The sequence below is a fragment of the Gymnoscopelus braueri genome, assembly GCF_963280865.1.
Source record: "Gymnoscopelus braueri genome assembly, chromosome: 3".
Taxonomy (NCBI): domain Eukaryota; kingdom Metazoa; phylum Chordata; class Actinopteri; order Myctophiformes; family Myctophidae; genus Gymnoscopelus; species Gymnoscopelus braueri.
The window spans coordinates 21,627,379-21,645,145 of NC_137612.1; the positions used below are offsets into that span (position 1 = coordinate 21,627,379).

General features: G+C 41.9%; 1 protein-coding gene across 1 annotated transcript; it reads left to right on the top strand.

The window, feature by feature from the left end:
- The first annotated feature begins 11,114 nt into the window (after nucleotides 1–11,114).
- LOC308082402 (uncharacterized protein) lies at nucleotides 11,115–17,384 on the top strand. Its single transcript, XM_080424139.1, has 3 exons — nucleotides 11,115–11,251; nucleotides 12,259–13,445; nucleotides 13,554–17,384. The coding sequence occupies exons 2-3, from the start codon at nucleotides 12,322–12,324 to the stop codon at nucleotides 13,720–13,722; spliced, it is 1,293 nt and encodes a 430-aa protein (XP_080280265.1). The 5' UTR covers nucleotides 11,115–11,251; nucleotides 12,259–12,321; the 3' UTR covers nucleotides 13,723–17,384.
- The last annotated feature ends 383 nt before the right edge of the window (nucleotides 17,385–17,767 follow it).

Consider the following 17,767-nt stretch of genomic DNA (forward strand, 5'->3'; position numbering starts at 1 on the left):
TCCACATGCACACACGTGATATATTTGAGCACATACAGGTATGTGTGTGCATGTGGGCGCACAGACACAAACATACTTTTCTCTTTGTTGCTATTGTACTTTACATGATTGGCCATTATCATTATTATTTCTGTTCTTTTTTCTGATGACAAGGCTGTATGTAAAAATAACAATTAACAGTCTTAATTTGACTCTGAGAGTGTAAAAACTGTTTGACATTCTTACACACTCAGGATCTGCAAGGGTGCATATGGGTCAATTTCTATACTCTCAGAGTTAAATTAACATTGAGGATTTTACTGTGTGAGGGGCTTCCTTGCACACTGCCTCAATTTGGCTATTGCATGTATGTCTCTCCGTCCGCCAGTCTGCCCTGTATTACTGCAGAAGGCATGCCATTAAAGGGGGTACCTGACTGTAAAGCACAGATTATCAACACTATAATTCATCCCTGATCTCCACTCTACATTAATTCAATACAGATCAACTCACATAGTGTCTAGGTTTAGTTATAGACCGCACATATGCATATGGACATGAAAAACCCCACTAGCATAATAATGGCTTGTGTAACACCCGATATTCAAATCTGGGTCTCCCACATGGGAAATCAAACATCTACTGCTAAGTCAAGAGGGAATCTGTTCAATTAGAATCAATAGAAGTTCAATGTGGTTGTAATCGGAAATGGACATCACTTCACATGACACTTCATAGAGGAATAGACATTTCGTTGTTTTCTCCATGGATCCTCTGTGAAAGGAAATGTTTTATTTCATATCCCTGAACCGAAAGGGTTTTGCTCATTCATAATATGGGCAGAGAGCTAATGGCAAGTCAAATGTATCCACATCTAAATGTGCAGAATTTATACGTAAACCCTGTCCATCCACATATTCACAAGGTACAGCATTAATGCCCCCTCCACCCCCCCCCCCCCCCAACAACTCATATACAGCAACGGCACACACGTTTCAAAGTTTCATCTGTTCCAAAACAGTCCAGCCAAATACCTAATGAACTAATGACTGTAGTGAACTTCATCTCTGGGAGGATCAATTACAATCAATTTCAGATACTCATGAGTGAAATGAGTGAGCAAATGGCTCTGTGGCCCTGTGGTGCTCTCTGGTCTCAGGTACCTGCTCCCTGTGTTGGACTGGAGAATCGTCCCCATGGTGCCTTTCCTTGGTGATCAGCAGGCTCCTCCTCAGCACCCTTCTCAGCACTGCATTTGTCTCTGAGGAATGGAGGAGGGGGAGAGAGTAAGACCGCTGGCCCCATTAAAACCAGACACAGCAGACTCTGCATGCTCTCAGTTCTCCAACAGCCACAGTGTTTACAGATCGTGCTGGGTGCGTATGGATGTGCCACTGGTCATATGGAGGTTGCTTGTGGCCAAGTTATGTAGCTGGATGGCTCTGATGAGCTTCATGCGGTTCTACACTGACTTCTGTGGGAGAGGGGCTGTACCTGGGGAAGCCCAACATTGAGAGGCGTCACAGGAGAGGCGACAATATGATGAAGGTAGGGTGACATAATGTTGATTGTTGTGTCCAACATTCTGCAATTAATTTGATAAGAAAATGGCACCAAAGTGACCAAATCTTCTCACATGAATGATGATTCAAATGGCAACAACTTTGGTTGTGTATCCCCGGGGATATGTCATTACACCACCAGACAGTAGGTCTGCTTGCTACAAATGCTACATGGTATTGATGGACGGTACTGAATGCAAAACTTAAAGTTTACAGGTTGTCTCTGTCGTGCAGAAACCTTTCCCTGTTTCCCTTCAGGAAATGGGAAAAATAAACAAGTTCTTACTTTTTATTGGCTAAATATTATAAAACCCACAGACAGACTTAACCACTTCCAACCTGGTGCCCCTATTTTGGGTATTTTCAAACGTTTTGAACACAGCAAAAACAGCCGATCTACAAGCTCACAACATGGCACATCGTGATGCGTTGTGAGTGAAGCAGTGAAGTATGAAATGGGGCATTCATTTAGGGAAAAAATATTAAATATGGAGATATATAGTTTCTGCCAAATACTTAGCGATGATGTATTAGCTTTATTTTAAAGTAAGTGGGTTGAAAGAGTTTGGTTGTCGGAAAGGGTTTTGAGTCAAGAATAATTAAAATCCTTAATTGCTTATACTCAAATGATAGGACACCACAGTTGTTCAATATCAATTATGAAGATGCCATATTAGATTAATTGCAAATTACCTAAACAAAGGATATGGCACAATGTCCTGCACTATTGGAACTTTTCAGTATTTATAATTCATGTAGCTATATCCATGTTGTGTTTTATGGGATTCAAAGCTAAATTTGGTTTGATTTCTAAGGTGAGGCTGTGATGAGATGTACTTGGCCTTGTCTCCTGCCAGAGTCACGTTTTTTTTTGTCCACTGTGGTATCCTTTTACTCTACCTCTGTATAATTGTCTCTCTAGGTGTACGCATGGCCAGCAATAGGACTCTTTCTCCAATGTGTGGTCGCTCTATGGTTATGGACTGCTGGGTGACTCTTCTGGGAGCCAGGACAGTCTTTATTAGCAGCATAGCCCTGCTAGCACTGGCCACCACCGTTATGAGCATCTCAGAGAGTGTGCCGATAGTTACGGTCATGGCAGCCATTACAGGCTATCCCCTCTCTGTGTTGGAGGCCCTGCCATACACACTAATGTGTCTCTACCACTCTGACACACAGGCAAGATCATCTACAATACTGTACTCTAGATGTGAGGGCCGCATAGCCGAACCTCTAGTTGAACTTAAGTGCTGACATTGAACTGAACGCTTGCTTCTTTTCACCAATCAGGTTTTTTTTCACCTGCTCTAAACCCAGGCTTAACCACCTGGGTAGAAGTGATCATCCAGCTCTCTCCAAAACCCTCCTTTTCACTGACATAATCAGTCACCATGCTAATGACCACCCAGGGGGAGTTACTCTGCCTGAGGTAACCTCTCCCACTGCTTCCAGGGCCCCCAGGTGTGCCTGGGGTTGGAGAGTGATGGAAGCAACACAGACCTCTTCCCAGACTCCGACAGAGGGATGTGCTTTGACATTGCTATAATGGACAGCGCCTACCTGCTCTCCCAGGTGAGGTAATCGGTGTGAAAATGCTAATTTGTCATTATAATGTCTTCTCGTATTTCCTGCCTCTGGCAACCTTATGATACTTAGTAACTGAATCATAGAGGTATGCATAGCTGAGCTGCTTGAGCACCCTCTGGTGCATTATTTGTGGGCGTGTTTCATTTAGGTTTTACTGTGTGTCATCCACAATGAACATTATCACCTTCAGCTGCGTTTACCTGTGAAAATGGCTGCTGTGAAAACGGTCTATTGAAAAAAGTTCTGTTCTGGGGGAACCTTGGGGCTGCCCATTAGCTTATAGCTGGTTCTTATAGTAAAAGACGGATGGAGAAACCAAGACTCACAAACTCCAAATGATTTCCTGGGGTTTAGGAGACCAGGAGACACTCTTGCGAGATCTAGTTACACCGATCATAGGATTTTTGTGAGATCTGATGAGTGACCGTACCCAATTAGGAGACCATTTTTGTACTATTTCGGACTATATAGCCTTTGACCCTGCCTTTTCTCAGTAGTAGACAAGCCTAGTAATGTCCTAATGCAGAGCATACATTGTATGTACTTCTCCAATCATGCACATGAATGTAAAGAGATCTGCTGAATGAATGCTGGTCTAATAGTCCAGGCAAACTAGCTCATTTTGGACCTAATACAAACAACGTTTTGGCAAAAATTGGTGGACATCTTGGATTGATGCCAGTTTAACATATTTTCGGAACTAGGATTTCTTAGGACTTTTAGTTGGGTGTTCAAGACACCTCATAGAAATGATGACATGAGGGGAAAAAATCTGTTACAAACTTTGGTGTGAAATGCTAGTTTGCATGGACTATCTGGTAATATATTGGTCAAATGGATATTTTATCTGAATTCCTCACCTCAAAATGTATTGTGTAAGTCAATTGAAATCTCAGACGAATGAAAATTGGACTCACCATTGGCTTTTTGACAATAATTGGCAGACATCTTGGATTGATGCCAATAAAACATATTTCCCCAAATAGGATTTCTGAGGACTTTTAGTATGGTGTTCTGGAGACTTCATAGAAATGGTCTGTGAAGAAAGAAATTCTGTTACAATTACTTTGATGTGAAACGCTAGTTTGCCTGGCCTATAAGCACACTAAGGTGCCTTCAGAATATTTCCCAGTAACTAAAACGTACTTATACTCTCAAGACAAACAAACAGACAGATTCATTCAAATTGTTTTGCATCTCTTCTTGCATTGACTAAATAAACATGTATGTGGGTTTCGACTGCAGGTGCTTCCTGCTGTATTTCTGGGCTCCATAGTGCGGCAGACAGGCAGTGTGCGGGCCTACACGCCCTCAGCCGGCATCCTCAGCCTCCTGGCTCTGCTCTGCTCCACCGGTGTCATCTACAACAGCACTGACCTCCACAATCTTCTGAAAGATGGAGTAACCCTGTGATAATGGGGCTATATCTGCCATGGATGGAATGAAACAGCCTCAAGTCATAGAGGTGGCAGAAATATGCTTAAAGTGGTTGGATGGATGACTTATTAATTTGATATGGATAGAATCGGTTCACATCATATGGACCCTGCTATACTGACAATTTGTGACAAATAACCTATTGGGGGATGTAGACTTTTGTTACTGTAAAAGGCACAATCTAATTCTGCCATTGTACATTGTCATTGTCAAATATGTTGCATGTAATAATGTACAAGCGGTGTTGTTGCTGCTTGACAGTACATTGTCAATGCCAGTAATGAGATGTTTATGTACCCAACAGTACCCACAGATTCCTATGCTCAGTCTACAGTATGAATATGGTTATTTATTTCCCCTGGAGGGGTGTGTGTGTGTAGGGGGGGGGCTATGCATTGTGAATTTCTGAGAAATACCATGCTGTGTACAGTTGCTAAGAAACCACACTGGGGTTTTCACTCTCCTCCTCTGGTGCAGTGTGCTGCAATCTTCTCATCCATATGCTCTGCTTGGCTTTCGAGGCTGTTTGCATCATAGTAACATACTGTACAACATGGCATTGACCAAATTAAAATAATTCTATGAGCCCCAAAAAATAATTACCTCTTTTTAACAAGTACCTCTTTAGCCCACCTGCCCCAAATCCCCTGAGGCATGCTGGAAGCTGTCAGCTAACATGTAACTTCTAAATCCAAACTAAACCTACCCACGCCCTGTCCAACTATTGTTCCATTCCTTTAGGTTCACCTAAGGGAAACCAACTAACTAAACAGAGTTAGGCATAAGAGTGAGAAATTGGTTGAAATCCAGCAGTGACAAATTCACCTCTCATAAATAGACCAGTGGTTCTTAGCGGGGGTCTGTGGACCCCCAGGGGTCCTTAGGGTTTCCAGGGGCCCCCAGCTAAATGACTGATATTTAATCATCATCATTATTACATGTAGGCTACAAGTAATGTAAGAGAACACTGCAGAACGGCTATTTTGATCAGTTTCAGTGTTATCTCTATACAGTAGACAGGAAACAGATTCGGCACCAAATGAGACCATGAGAGACCATATCGGACCAAATAATGTCTAATAATAAAAATGTTACAAGATTGGGGTCCCAGAGATCAAATGATCAAATTGGGGGTCCTTGCAGTCAATAAGACAAACAAAATCATGGCATATTCATAGGTCCGTCAATAAAACAAGCAGAAACGTGGCGTAGACATACTGTAGGTACGTCAATAAAACAAGCGGAAACATGGCATGTACATAGTTCTGTCAATAAAACAAGTGGAAACATGGCATTGATTAATGTCAATGTAAAGCAAGAAATATGGTGCCATGGGCATGGCACAATTTGCTGTGTAGTTGCTTTGACACTTGTTACTTGTAATATTTCCTATAATTGATTGATTATAAATACAGATATCTACATTGTATTGATTGTCCTTCTTTGATTAATTCTACAGTACAGGCATTTCCTCAGTAAGAATAGAACAAGTTGACGGATGCATATATTATTTTGTCATAGGAATAATTGATAGGTAATTATAGGTAATTATAAATAAATACGTTATTTTGAAATACCAGCCAAATGCTATGTTCTTTTTCACTGTTGGTTATACTGTAAACTATATTTTCTTTATTTTCTGGTTGAACCACCAGAGGTCTCCTTTGCACCACAGCAAGTTATCACCATAGGAGAGCTACAGTCAAGACGACAATTTATAAAGTACTTTTTACAAGAAAAAGGTTTATCATAAAGTGTTTCATGAATCAATGACTTACTTGTGCGTTAATAAACATGCGTGTGTGTGACAAAAGTGAGGTAATTGTCTTGCCAAAGAAAAGAGCTGTAAGTGCCTACCTTGTCTTTGAAGGCTAAATGCCAGTAAGCCAGAAATTGTGGTGTAATTATGGATTCAGATAAAAAGAGGATTCATGTTCAAACAAGACATATCCATGCCTTTACCTCAATCAGGTTGGAGTATGTCATGGTCTTCTCGCAGGTCTCCCCAAAAAGCTAAAGCTCTAAATGCATCCCTCAAGAAGTGTCAGGTCATCTGGGATCAATCGAACTATTCATAAAACAAAATATGGTGAGGCAACATTTATTCATTATGCCACACATAGAACATGAAGCCTGACTACTTTTAACCACTTAAGGCCTATAGCCTATTTTATACTTTGTTGTATGATTGTCAGTCATGTAGCTAAACTCTTTGAGTTTTTGCCTATAATAAACCCAAAATACTGTAGGTATGCCAGGTTGAAAATGTTTTAAGTCCAGCCTAAAAGACTTATATGTTCTCCACTGCCTTTAAGCTACTATTAAGTGGAAGAAATGCTGTTTACTGTACACATTTTCTTTACTTTCATCCTATTACTTTATGTATTTTATTAAGCAATGTAGGCTATTATTATAAAATGAAATGTGCTATACAAATAAATGTGATTTGCCTTGCCTCAAGTGTGCTTGTACATTTATTTTTTAGCAATAATGGCAGACCAGGGCAACACAAGCCTAGCAGCAGCAGCAGAGAGTAGGCCTAAATGATAGACTGCAGTAAAGAGGAAAACTAAAGGGGTCACATTGGATGTAAGCTGACATAAGTTATCCCAACATTATTATATCATTATATTTCCTAACGTCGTCATTAGTGGAAAAGCAAGCATAGATTCCAGCAATGTTCTATGTTCCAGTCTCCATCTACTATTGCAAGTGATAGAGCCACCAGTTTAGGGAGTTTTAGGGAGCCTGACACTCAGGCTGAATTTACATTTTGTTTTGTGGCTAGCGGTTCAGGGCCAGAGCCAGGCTAGTGGCTCTCTGGATACACATGGGCGTGGCTTCAATGAGGATCTTTGACGCCAGCCTGTGACATCAGTCATTTATGACATCTATGAAATGTCTATGACGTTTGACTCAGATTAGAGACGCTATGAATCCAATTATAAATTATTTTTAAAAAAAACTATAAAATGTTTGAGAGATTAGCTCCAGATGCACAGACAGTTCCTCACTCATCATGGCTAGACTCCTGTAGAGCCACTCCATAAAAACAACGGATGAACTGAACAAATCTTTCCACTGAAAATAACGAGCATTGCGATAGTGCAGGCAAGCGCGGCAATCAGCCGGTCTCAGCGCTCACCTCACTCTATCTCCCTTCATTCCCATTCGCTAACAAGCTAACACATACAATCCAATGGTTCATTTAGGCGGTCTTTTTAACCAGAACACTGTTCACTCTTCATACTTCATGCTCAGCATTGGTCACAGCACTGTTCCTGCAGTTGTCAGTGATCCCCCTACACCTCCCCAGCCTCCTCCTCTGCCATCTAAGTTAAACGTATGATTCTGGGGATTGTATAATGTCATATCTGTGTATATTAATGAATGCCCTTTAAGGCCTCAGTGTTTAAATGGATGACTCTGTGGATTGTATGATGTTATCTGTGGATCTTAATTTATGCCCTTGAAGGGTTCATATTATGTTCATGTAATAACTCTGTATCATAGGCTCTGCTTCAGGGGGGTTTGTGATCTCAAATTCTGTGTCATGCTTGCGCATATAATCTGTAGTATCACAGGAGCAGAGTCACACCGCCAAACTGAATGCAATATCATTGCAAAAAATGGTTAATTCTCAGTGTCAAGGGTTAGATTTGGGGTATTCAGCCTAAGGCTAGCTCCTGATCTATGGGGCTACATGGCTTGGGAACAGCTGGTTCCCACGGCTTACTTACTTACATTATGTGGGTAAACTAAATGATCAGTTCCCTCCCAATGTGTAAGTGCCTTCCTTTAGATAAAATCATGAAAATGACATGTAAACATGCCGCAATGTTCTTGGCCTTAATGGAGGCTTTTGGGAAACCCTGTGTGTTAATCAAAACAATCAGATCTGATGAGGCCTACAGTGTGTTGTAAAGTACCCTGACATCAATGGTTACACCAGAGGTCAACAGGGAATTACGGCATATCAATTTTGCAGGACACATCTATTATTATCAATGAGTTTTACCGATTGTCATTTATGTGTAATAATGTAGGTTGTCAAATGAAGATGTGGTTTCTTAAAATATGCTGTATGGTTGATTTAATGTGATGATGAGAAACTTTCAATGTGTTATGTATGGTATTGGGAAAATTAAAACATATTTCCAAAACATTAAATAATGTGACATGACATGTAAGACAAAGAAGTTATTCACTCCTACATTAATTTGATTGTTATAAGTGAATAAAATATTAAGTATTAATAAGTAATAAGGTAATAATAATAAGTAATAAGGTGTGCCAGTATAGTATCTGGCAGGCAAATACAGTAATTGTTTTGTGTGCATGTGTTGTGTGTGCACGTGCGCAATTGCATAAGTATGCATGCGTGTGTGTGTGTGTGTGTGTGTTTCCTTTATTTGACAGGGGCAGTGCACATGAGGTAACATGTAAACAAATGTAAATGAGTCAGAGTTAGCCTGGGTGAATATATAAAGATTAATATATAAAGATGTTATCTGTCCCATCACTACCATGCTATGCATTTGATTGATTAATACTTTATTAGTCACAAATGTAAACAGCACATGGTACAGTAAGACATTAATAATAATAATAATAATAATAATAATAAACTTTATTTGTATAGCACCTTTCATGACATGAAATGCAGCTCAAAGTGCTTTACAGAGCAAGAATACAATTACAGTTAGAACCAATTTAACAATAAAGCAAACAAAAATAAAATAAAATAAAATAAAAGCAAAGGCAAAAGCAATAAAACAACATTAAAATAGGGAATACAGTGAGGAATTAAAAATCAACCAAAGAATCAGCTAAAAGCAAGAGTGAAGTAATAGGTCTTGAGCTGTGCTTTAAAGCTATCGACAGAGGCTGCCTGTCTTAGGTGTAATGGGAGTTTATTCCACACTGTCGGTCCGTAAAAGCAGAATGCTGCTTCACCGTATTTTTTATATGTCATTGTAGGCACCTTAAGGCTAAAAGGATAACAGAAAATATAAGTCCTGGAGACTTGTTGTTTCCATATTTCCACAGAAAATATAAGTCCTGGAGACTTGTTGTTTCCATTGTGGTCCTATATTCAATTCATCAACATAGCATAAAACATGTACACAAATTGGAGACTGAGTTGAGGAAATTCCTACTATAAGTAAAGTCTCGAGTCTCACTGTACATGAAGATATCCAGCCATATGACTTTTCCTCAGTGGTGGAAGAAGTACTCACATATTTTACTTAAGTAAAAGTAGCAATACCAATATAAAAATACTCTGTTACAAGTAAAAGGCCTGTGTTCAAAATGCTACTTGAGTAAAAGTACAAAAGTATTGGCATCAAAATATACTTTAAGTATCAAAAGTAAAAGTACTAAAATGTTTGAAAATAGCAGATCTACAAGCCCACCCGTTGTGAGATTGTAGATCAGCTATTTTCAAATAGCCTATGTATAAAATAGGGCTGAAGTGATTAATGTATGTTTTATAATATAATAATTTATATCTGCAAAGTAACTAGTAACTAAAGTTTTAAAATAATTGCAGTGGAGTAAAAGTACAATATTTGCCTCTTGAGATAGTGGAGTAGAAGTAAACTGAACATTTTAAATACTCCAGTAAAGTAAAAACAATACCTAAAAATTATCCTTAAGTACTTGAGTAAATGTACTCATTTACTTTACACCACTGGACGTTTCCTATACAATAACAATAACCTACACATTGCCTCTGGCTCAGTGGTCGCTGCTCTCTTTCCACATAAACACATGGAAAAACAGAATTTATCGAGCGGAAACCAATGGGAGCTGTGTTTTTAGGGCGAGCCTCCATGTGCTCGACCAATCAGAGACGCAGAATGTGATCCGTGCCTCCGAGTGCTCAGCAGGAGCGTCAGGAGAGCCACAGAGAGCCACAGTACAGGGAAAGTAGTTGATATTGCTTTCAAACTAAAAGCCTTATTTTGAAAATGTAATTACACTAAACAAATATATAACAAATAGTAGTTTTTAGGCGTGTGCAACATATACCTTTTTTTTTTAAATAAAAAAATATGTCTCCTCAGACAGACCTTGATGAAGACCTTCTAGGTCGATAGGCGTTGGTTATAGGCTATTTATTGTTGCCTTGCTCAAAATAAATCCTATATATTTTTTTCATCAAAGACGGAGTGCCTTCGAATTATTTTCTTTGCAAGTCTGCAGTGCTCACCATTTGGGAGTTAAGCAGTACTTCTTTATAAACCCTTTTTTCTTCATTAATTGTGTAATGTCTGCTGCAATATGAGTCTCTTAAAAATTAACAAAGTATTCTGGTTACAAAGCCAGCTATAATTTCTCCCATTCTTGAATTATGTATCTACTGGGGGAAACGTTTCCTAAAATGATCTATGTAGATTTTTCATTACAACTTTGTTATTACTCAAACACGTTGTAATAACGCGGGTGTTACTCTGAAGCCAGCTAAACGGATCTGTGCTGTTCATTGTGGGCCTGCTGACGGGACGCTGGAGTGTCTGTACAGCAATGCAGTCATGTGATGATGCTCTCGGAAAAAAGAATGCCAACATGGATCCGTGGCAAGGACGGGATCTTTTTCTGCAACAATAATACGACGGAGAAAAACTTATAATCGACGGATCGTTTCGCTCGCTTTTTGGCGCATTTCACAGTTACAGACGGTAAGCGATCAAGATGCGATGCAATCCGCTCCTTTTGCATTGATGCGTGGTGTTCGATTATTTTTAGAATTGTGACCGAGTCGAACTTGAGACTCGCGAATTCCCCCGTGTAGCTTGTTGTGTTGTGTTTTAGGTACCGTTGCCATTTGTGTTGGTTGTACCCGCTAATATTGTAGTTTGCATTTGGCAGCAGGCTACTCAACTCTAACCATATGGGCATGGATGGGCGCGTCACGAGGCCCGTGTTTACCAAACGTGTTGTTCATGCAGACGTAAAGTATATGTGGCCTGCTGGCTGCTGCTGCTGCAACATGTGCTTGATGGCCAGACAGTGAATGACGCAAGGAAGAAAGAATCTTAATCATTATCATGCTGCATCACATCCCTTCATGGTGTTTTTGTTCTGTATGCTTTAGCAGTATGCGATCCTCCTTCAGTACCACGTGAAGATGGTGGGATGGGGGGGGGGGGGGGGTGCGGTTGGTGCTGGGGGTAAACTAAGCCAGTGGTTCTCAACCTGTGGGTTGGGATCCCCAGGGGGGTCCCCACATGATTCTTTTCTTTTTTTTGGGGGGGGGTCTCCAGATGACAGTGAAGTGACAATTTAAGGACTTTTAATACCTTTTTAATACCTCAAAGATAGGAAAAAAATACCTCTACTGCATCAAAAGTAATCAACAAACTATACTATAAAAACTGGTCAAACATTGGCCAAATTGTCAAATAACGTAAGAAAGAGGCACAAATTGTGAAAATAGCCGATCTACAAGCTCTCATGAGGCGTTGTGAGCTTTTAGATCTTCTATTTTCACAATATTTATCTGTGGAACAGAGTCAAACTAAATGTAATGCCTCAACTCCTACAATTCCAAGTACTTGTCAGGGTGGGGGTCCCCAGTTCAAAAAGATTATTTTGGGGGTTCACGGCCTGAAAAGGTTGAGAACCACTGAACTAAGCTCTACTACTTGACTAATGGTGATAATAGCGCATTGTTTTGCTTTTGCAGATTCATTGATTCCTGTGTAACTGCCTCCCGTGGCTTCCTCTCCTCTGCATCTGGTGCGGATCAATGGTGTCTATCAGCAGCCGAACGCTGATCTCAGAAAATGACTTGTTTAGGGAAAGCAGCAGTCTATTCTCCCTGGGCCTCGGGGAGGGAGCAGGCAGTGAGGGTGGCAGTTCAGGCTCCTGTTACAGCCCCGAGGCAGGGGACCTGGGGGCTATGCTGAGCTCTAGCCCCGGAGAAGAAGATGAGGAGGAGGAAGACGAAGCTGAATACGAAGGGGCTCCTCTGCAAATATTCCTGGGATTAGCTGAAGAAGAGGAATGTAAAGCTATGAGCCAGGACAGCCGGCTACCAGAATTCCCTCTCCGCCTGCCATCCCCGTTCTCCCCAACGCTGGAGGACATAGAGGAGTTCCTAAAGGAAAAGATGGAGGTGGTCAGAGAGGGACCACGGGCAATCAAAGAAGAGACCCCTCCCTCCCCGGGCAGTGCTGATGAATCGCCCTCCTCTGAACCCCCGTCCTCATCCTCAGTGACACAAAGTGAACCAGGAACAGGTGCCTCACAATGTTCCTCCACTCCACACAGCCCTAAGACCGAGGAACACAGTCCCAGCCTGGCCGAACCACCGCCCTCTTCCCAGGTGACCTCCGCATCTGTATCTTCAACCACCACAGGGCCACCATCGGTGCTCCTGAGCACTCCATTGGTCCTCCAGCTCCAGCCCCTACCTCTGGCCCGGCCTCACGCCCCAACAAGATCTCCCCCAGGAGCCCCCAATGGCCTACGGCTGGCCCATCTGGTTGTTGGGCTCCGTGGTGCGACGGGGCACAACTTCACTCTGTTGGCCTCACAGCTGCCCACTGCCGCCACCACTCTCGTGCCACTGAACTGTGGGGAACCCGGGGGAGGTGATCAGAAGTATGTGAAGATCGCCCCGCTCCCTATCACCATGAGGACTTTGGAGATCACAAGGATTGCGGGGGTTGGGGCCCCAGGTAACAGTCTGCTGAAAGCAGTGGCCCCCCGCGTGTCCAGAGCGGCCCCGACAGAGACTCTCAGGGTGCATAAATGTTCCCATCCGGGCTGCGAGAAGATGTACACCAAGAGCAGCCACCTGAAGGCCCACTTCCGCCGGCATACAGGAGAAAAGCCCTACACATGCAGCTGGCCTGACTGCGGTTGGAGGTATAAATATAAATAAATATCTACATAGCAAAAAAAAAAATGTATTTAAGTCGAATTCCATTTTTGAGTTGGGTTGAAATCTCAAGATGTACGTTCTTCTGTCGACAGGTTCTCCCGATCCGACGAGCTGTCTCGCCATCGGCGCTCACACTCTGGTATCAAGCCGTACGAATGCTCGCTGTGCGAGAAGAAGTTCGCCCGCAGCGACCATTTGTCCAAGCACACCAAGGTGCACCGAAGCTCCAGGCCTAGCAGGATAATCCGAGCCACTATCTGACCCCCCCCCAAGCTGGCCTAAGCCCCGCCTCAGCGTCCAGGACTCGTGTCAGCTGAGCCAGGGGAGTCTGTGTCTCCCCCAGGACTCTGGGCCTCCATGAGGCGAACTGTTGGCTGAACAAGTGGCTGTTCCCCTTCATGATGTTTTGTTCCTGTCTGTATTCTCCCTTCATTCAGCCCTATTTCTCTCCTCTCCGACCTCCTCTCTTCTCACTGTTCTTTCAGAGCAGATGTGTACTTGTCTTAGTGCTACAGTCTAGCTAACAGCCACCTCAGGAAAAAAGAAAAAAAAGGTTGCTTAAGTGAAATCAGGTTCCTGGCCTTTAAACATGCAGGCAGGTATACATATCTGCCCCGGCCCACACATGCACACATAGTGGCTAACCTGAGCAGATGACAAACACATTTAGAGGCACCAGTCTTATAAGCAGAGACCAGTCTTTTTTTTTTTTTTTTTTTTTACACATTGCTTCCACTTGTGATTGAGTTGCTCAAAACTTTGTATTTGTATTGCAGTTTTCCTAACAAAGTAACAAAAGTGCTGTTGTAAAACAGGAAGTGAAACCAGTGGCGAGAACTAATGATACAAGCTTGCCTATTCCCACTCCTCTCTTTCTCAAAGCCAAACTTAAGGCACCGGGTGCATAAAATGTCTCAGAAAAAGAATTTTCTGGACATTTCATTTAAAGACATAATAATCGTGGTGCTCTGACCAACTAAGTGCAGAAGTATCGTGGCAGATGTAACAGGTAGCGATAGCCTACCTAGTTGGTCTCTCTTGAGATAGCCTTGTGGCTGGCTCTCTCCCACTCCATTTTACTCTAACAGCCATGCCAGGCAGGTGCTTAAGCTAGTTTAATAGCACAAAGAATTACTGCAGCAGATAACGGTATTGGTGAATACAAGAATTTACATTGAAGTTTGTTGATACAGAACAACTTGCTCCTACATTCATTTTAATTAACACTTTTACCAACTTAGATATACCTTGTAGTATACTGATAAAGTAGCAAATATAATACAGCAATATCTTTTTTGCATGATTGTTGCACAAAGTAAATTTGTGTTTGTTAAAACTTCAGTAAGTCATATTCATCCAGTGTATCCTAATCACACAAGGATTGCGATGCATTGAGTTTGACATGTCTGAGTTTGATGGCTATCCATAGAATGAGGATAGTTTTAAAGCACTAGAACTTATCATTGTTACTATTACTTTTTGTGCCCTTGGATGGAATGTAGGGGCTCTGTAGGAAAACTCTTGAAATTGGAAGTACAATGCTAAGATTTCTCTCGATGAGACTAAACTTATACCATAATAGATTGCTTATAATTTGGTCAGTTGAGAATATATTTCAAACTTCCAGATGCATTATGCATACAACCCAAGCCTTTAGCCTATCCCTTGCCATATGTGTTGTCCAATCTTAATCTACCCTGTATGCCTTCTCTCTATTCCAGCACCCCTGTGATCTTGATTGATGCCTTTGCATAAGCTACAAAACCTCACTTGGTCCTACTTTAGTATTGTTATCATGTGACTGCTCTTATTTAACTGTGATTTCATCTGGGTTTGCCAAACCAGAAATCCTTGTTCTGGTCCTCTGAGAGTGCGAAAATGACACTCTTGTATCGTGACCTACAACTTATAAGCTCTTTGTTCTCTGTCTTTGAAACCATGTGCAGCCAACTTATGTGGCCTAGCGACTACTCTGTATATGATTTTATACTTTAGCTTTACAGTGCAAAGTGATGTGAAATGTTGCTTATTCTAATTTACAGTAATGGAATTACTGTAAACCCTTTTTTTTCTGTGGGTTAGGGCAGCAAGTAATAATTTAAACCTGAAAGGGCAGCTAAACTACTCAAACACATGTATTAGCCTACTCAATATACTGTATGTACTGAACATAATGGACAATATTACATTTACAGAGCTTGTAGCCTTTAAACATTTTTTTTTTTCAATCAGTGCATTAAGCTATTTAGTGATTTTATCAGTGAGGTTTTTGGTTCATCGTGAGTTTGATTGTAGCGTGATCAATCCATGGAATGTCGCTGAGTGATTACAATCTGGTTTGATGCCAGACAGGGCTTCCGAGTCCCCCACTCATACGTTCACCCACCATTAAGCTGAGGCTGCTGGTCTCAAGTGCACTTGTGTTTAGCATGCAGAGGGAAAGTGGAAGATGGATGATGTACTGTATGACATTTCTGCTAAATGTCTTGGAACCTTGAAAGGCAGATTGCATTTGACAAGAAAAGTTAAATCATGCTATTTACCACTTTATTCATGTTAGATCTGAAACATTTGATCTTAAAAAGAATTTGGTGCTTGTAAACTGGTGCTTTGTGGACATGGTTTAACCACTTAGATCCTATATATTTGTTATACGTCAAATAGCGAAAACAGCAGATGTACACATTGTAGATCAGCTATTCTCGCTGAATGTTCAGCTAGTTTTGCCGAATGTTCGCCTACATGCCCAGAATAGATGCTAGGGTTCATGCGGTTAAATGGACTGTAACCGGAACGCTCGCCCCAAAATCTACTCGCCCCCATTTTATTCGCGGAACACTCGCCCCCTGTGGCGGAACACACACCCAGCTTGGTGCGGAACACTCGCCCCCAGTGGCGGAACACTTGCTCCTCCTGGCGCGGAACGCTCGCCCCCCCCCCCCCCCCCCAGCCGGTGGAACCAGTGGTGTGTTCTACCGTGTTACGCTATATACGTAGTGTGACCTGCAGAGAAAAATACTAACCATTTCATCCATTGAAAACGTGCTAGCGTATCTCCACGACCACGCGCATGTCGTGCAGGGAATGATTATCGTATCCCTCCGAAAAAAACCTAGAACACACCACTGGTTGGAACACTCGGTAGTAGTTCCTGATAGGAACAGAATCGTAAATCATTGCCCCCCCCTAGTCTCGGTACCACCGAGACGTCAAAACGTGGCCCGAAATACATGGGTCTGACCGTTCCGAGGTCGGCGAATTTGTGGGTCCAACCATTCCGAGGTCACCTGATTTCTGGGTCTGAACGTTCGAGCGGACTTTGGTTGGCCAGAAACACGTGGGTCCGACCGTTCCGAGGTCGCCGAATTTGACCCGGGGGCGAGTAGGTTTTGGTGCGAGCGTTCTTGTATTCAAATAGACTATGTAACAAGCTAAAAAGCTAAAATGACAGGCGCATGTTCTCACTGCTACAGACGATACGCCACTGGCAATATCACCCTCTGGTGAGCAAAATCAGTGGTTTCAGACAAATGCGAAGTACAGTAGAGCACTTCTGCATGTAACAATGCACATTCATATACACAGTAATCATTGTCATATCCTCCTCTCTTACCATTTATAGATATTACACGAGGTTTCATTTGTTTTCAACATGCCTAGTAATGCAGAAACACATTTAGGCGGTCAGACTTGTTTATCTGTCTGAACCAGTGGTGTTTCTGTCTGAGTCTCCCCAGGCTGCTTCTACTGACCTACATCCTGACCTGTATTCCCTAATCATCCATTTCTCTCTCTCTGTCTCCCTCTCTCTCTCTATCTCTCTCCCTCTCTCTCTCTTCCTTTCCATCTCAATCTGTATATCTGCTGGAATACAGGCTGTATTTTTTGAATACCAGAAATGCTATTTTCCTATTTACAAAATAAAATGCAAGAATTCAAAAGGATATTTGATTTGTTTGTATCTCTTGATTTCAATACTTTACTTAGGAGTGTACTGTCACTGTGTAGTAATTAAGTGCCCGCATGTTTTTAACACTGATTTCAGCGATGTCAGTGGGCAATACTTGGAAAGGGAAAGAGAAAGAGAGAGAGGAAACAGAGGAAAATACAATTGCTCTATGAAGAAGCTGCCCACTCTTTAGCCTGGAATGTCTGGCTGCTAGTGCTTTGCAGTCCTGTTTGGCAGGGTGGGTGTGTCTAGAGAGGAAGCTGGGGCATGTTTCAAACTGAAAGTTGAGTTCCTGCCTTTCATGCTCCTTTTGTGCTCCCTCGTTTTCAACAGTCTGAGATGACAAGGTTGGTACAA

Coding starts and splice junctions, on each gene's coding strand:
- LOC308082402 (XM_080424139.1), top strand. CDS start 12,322: ATGGTGTCTATCAGCAGCCGAACGCTGATCTCAGAAAATGACTTGTTT. Junction 13,446..13,553: donor TGGCCTGACTGCGGTTGGAG/GTATAAATATAA, acceptor TTCTGTCGACAG/GTTCTCCCGATCCGACGAGC.